At 33.8% G+C, this 3545-nt stretch overlaps 1 protein-coding gene across 1 annotated transcript in view; it reads left to right on the top strand.

Annotated features, from left to right (window-relative positions):
* LOC111454906 (serine/threonine-protein kinase TOR) overlaps positions 1-3545 on the top strand; it is a 41805-nt gene that overhangs the window by 14702 nt on the left and 23558 nt on the right. The window contains exons 15-23 of the mRNA XM_023096375.1: positions 97-227; positions 935-1037; positions 1479-1661; positions 1914-2006; positions 2105-2140; positions 2219-2317; positions 2414-2512; positions 2650-2812; positions 3368-3492. Coding sequence (XP_022952143.1) covers positions 97-227; positions 935-1037; positions 1479-1661; positions 1914-2006; positions 2105-2140; positions 2219-2317; positions 2414-2512; positions 2650-2812; positions 3368-3492 — 1032 coding nt within the window. The remainder of the gene's footprint in view (positions 1-96; positions 228-934; positions 1038-1478; positions 1662-1913; positions 2007-2104; positions 2141-2218; positions 2318-2413; positions 2513-2649; positions 2813-3367; positions 3493-3545) is intronic.

Below are 3545 nucleotides of genomic sequence, written 5' to 3'. Positions count from 1 at the left end.
AAAAAAAAAAAAAAAAAAAAAAAAAAAAAAAAAAAAAGAGCATGTCAAATGTGTTACAATTTTTCGTTTCTTTATTCTCTCTATGGTTGTTCACAGGGTGGTTCTGCAATGAGACAATACCTCCCTGAACTCATGCCGTTGATTGTTGAAGCCCTGTTGGACGGAGCTGCTGTTGCAAAACGTGAAGTGGCTGTCTCTACCCTTGGTCAAGTTGTTCAGAGCACAGGGTATACGACCTTTTCATAATGCCTTCAATGTTTATGGATTCTCATGTTTACCTTAGGGTCTTTGTTAAGGCATATATCTGGAGTTTGGACCCAACCTAATCTTTTAGGTTGCAATTTTTTCTAACCTAAATGATTCTGATTAGATGGTAGACCAATCCCAATCAAACCAACATTTTCATTGAATTGATTTTAGTCTCGTTGGGTAAAATCTACTTTCAAAATGTATGGAAAACAATAGTGGAGTAATACTACTTCGAAATATCCATTACCTATTTTTCCACTTTGAATTAATGGAAGTAGCTCTCTCTAGATCGTGAGGAACAATAGAATATTTGGCTTGATGGATTTGAATATGCTAGATTAAGGGCTCATGTTGATGTTCTCTTTTGAAGCCTTTTTTGTTGGTGTCTCGTTACTGGATGTTTAAATCGGAATGTTTCTATTTTTCCTTTGTATTTTTTGGCAACTTTATTGTTTGTATTTCACTCATTTTTTTATCTTCTACGCATTACGCTCTTTTAATTTCTGCAATGAATTGTTTAAAAATAGCGCGTCCTTTTTGTTTTGTCCTACACATGTAAATTGTTCTATTAAAAAAAATATATATTTCTACATTGGAAGAAGCCTTGAATGACATTTTCTTTTATTTTCTTTGTAATTTTACCCCTTCTTGTTGACGGAAGAATTAATTTTCACTGTCATGATAGGTATGTTATAACTCCGTACAATGAGTACCCGTTGTTGCTTGGCCTGCTGTTAAAATTGCTTAATGGTGAGCTAGCTTGGTCTACTAGGCGTGAAGTATTAAAGGTAGCTATTCTATAACCAGACGAAGTGTCTGTTTAGAATACCTTAAGTTTAAGCACTTTTTAAAATATGTTAAACAAATATATTGTAACATTTTCTTTTTCTAGAAGTGCTTTCTTCAACACAATTTTTTTTGTTGTACTATTTTCAAAAGTGTTTCTATTAATTACAAATTTGTTTATTTTTCATACTAATTTTAAAGATTTTAAGTTCATCTCTTTATTTTTTGGATAATATTTCTCCAAGTGTTGCTTCAAAAGTAGTTTTTAAGTCAACCCAATTTTTATTAAGTGTTTTTTATTCATAAAGATTTTTTTTTAAAAATCATTCCAGAAGCATGCTAAACAAATTATTAACAAGCATTTGTTTTCAAAATTTATTTCAAACACACTAGAAGTTTATATCATTAACGTGCTCAATTCTAAATCAATTGACCTTTATCAGGTTCTAGGAATAATGGGTGCTCTGGATCCTCATGTGCACAAAAGGAACCAACTAAGTTTGCCAGGGTCTCATGGAGAAGTTACACGTGCAGCAAGTGATTCTGGTCAACATATTCAATCTGTGGATGAACTTCCTATGGAGCTGTGGCCCTCGTTTGCAACATCCGAGGATTATTTTTCCACGGTACTCAGCTCGATGAAGTATAGTACATATATACACAATTCTAAAAGTTTGTTAAGGTGTCAATTAAACATTGGATACAATTAAGTGGTCCAGATCTAGTTCCCTTTTGGGGCCACCAACTGCCATATATGTTCCGCTAGGTTTCTAAATTATGAGATATTTGAATTGAAAATAAGTCATAAATAGAGGAATGAGAAAGATAGATGTTTCTGGTACTCGTACTTGTGTTTTCACCTGTATTAAAATCTTCAGGTGGCAATTAATTCACTCTTAAGAATACTTCGGGATCCTTCCCTTGCGAGTTATCATCTTAAGGTGGTTGGATCGCTTATGTTCATATTCAAGGTATGCAGATGAAGCAATTATTTTCTAGTTAGTTGTTCTCAGACTTGAGTTTGCTCCATTGTAACTAATTTTTCCAATTTTTTGATGTACAAATATAGTCTATGGGCCTCGGTTCTGTTCCATACTTACCCAAGGTCAGTTTATGTGATGATGAATTTAATTAATTTGGAATTTGTTCACTTGTCTAAATTCTTTCCTGCTCTCAACTTCAGGTTTTGCCCGATCTATTCCACACTGTTAGTACATGTGATGATACTTTGAAGGACTTCATAACGTGGAAACTTGGAACTCTAGTGTCTATTGTCCGCCAGGTTTATAACAAACTGCAGTGTATTGGCATTCTATCCATGCTATAAATGATTTGGTTATCCAAGAATATTCTAAAGCTTATGCTTATGCTTGTGCAGCACATTCGCAAATATTTACCTGAATTGCTCTCTCTTATATCAGAATTGTGGTCATCCTTCAATTTTCCCTCTACCATTCGTCCTCCGCTTGGCTATCCGGTTAGCATGTTTTGTCATCTTTTATTTNGGGGGGGGGGGGGGGGGGGGTGTTGGTGGTGGTTGTTCAGTTTCATTCTTCATGCTTTATACCATTAAATAGCTTCTGCCTGATATTGTATTTTAATTTGTTTGTTTAGGTTCTTCACTTAGTGGAACAACTTTGTTTAGCTCTCAATGATGAGTTCAGAATGATTCTCCACATTATTCTTCCTTGTTGTATTCAAGTACTAAGTGATGCTGAGCGGTGTAATGATTATACCTATGTTCTTGATATTCTTCACACTCTTGAAGTTTTTGGGGGTTAGTACGCATTGTATTTGGACTACAGTTTTATTATTATTATTTTCTCTCAGTTATGTAGCTTTCAGTGTAAAGCTTCTTGTAGTTAATACTGTTCTTGTTTTGATATTAACTTTTAATCACTGATGCACCCAAATGAATGTCACTATTGTAGTCAACTAGCAATGTACATCACTTTTTCTCTCTCTTTTTCGTTTGTTTTCTTTTTTTTAACCCCCTTAATAAAAGACAATAAGAATTTATACTGCTCAACACCACCATGTTCTCCTGTTGTAGTGAGTTGGTCAGGGAATGCATAACATGAAGATTCAGGATTTAGTTTATCATAATGAAATAAAGAGATTTTATATTGTAGTTACCTTAAAATAAAATTTCATAGAATTTTTCCTTTTCTTTCCCGTTCCATAATGATTCCAAATAATGTATCATGAACATGAATAATTCTTGTATTTCTCATTATGTTTTATGCTAAGTGAGGTTTTTACTGGTTCATGTCGTTAGTTTTTTCCTATTTAATGTAACCTGTTGTGCTTGAACGTGTAATTCATGTTGAAGGCACATTGGACGAACATATGCATCTTCTTCTTCCTGCACTTATTCGTTTATTCAAGGTGGATGCTCCAGTAGACATAAGACGTGCTTCAATCAGAACTTTGACAAGATTAATCCCTCGTGTGCAGGTTCATCATTGACCCCCCTTGTGCATATGCTAGTTTTTTTTTTTTTTTTTTTT

The sequence above is a fragment of the Cucurbita moschata genome, unplaced genomic scaffold (assembly GCF_002738365.1).
Source record: "Cucurbita moschata cultivar Rifu unplaced genomic scaffold, Cmos_1.0 Cmo_Scf00017, whole genome shotgun sequence".
NCBI lineage: Eukaryota > Viridiplantae > Streptophyta > Magnoliopsida > Cucurbitales > Cucurbitaceae > Cucurbita > Cucurbita moschata.
This window is presented reverse-complemented; position numbering and strand designations above follow the sequence as displayed.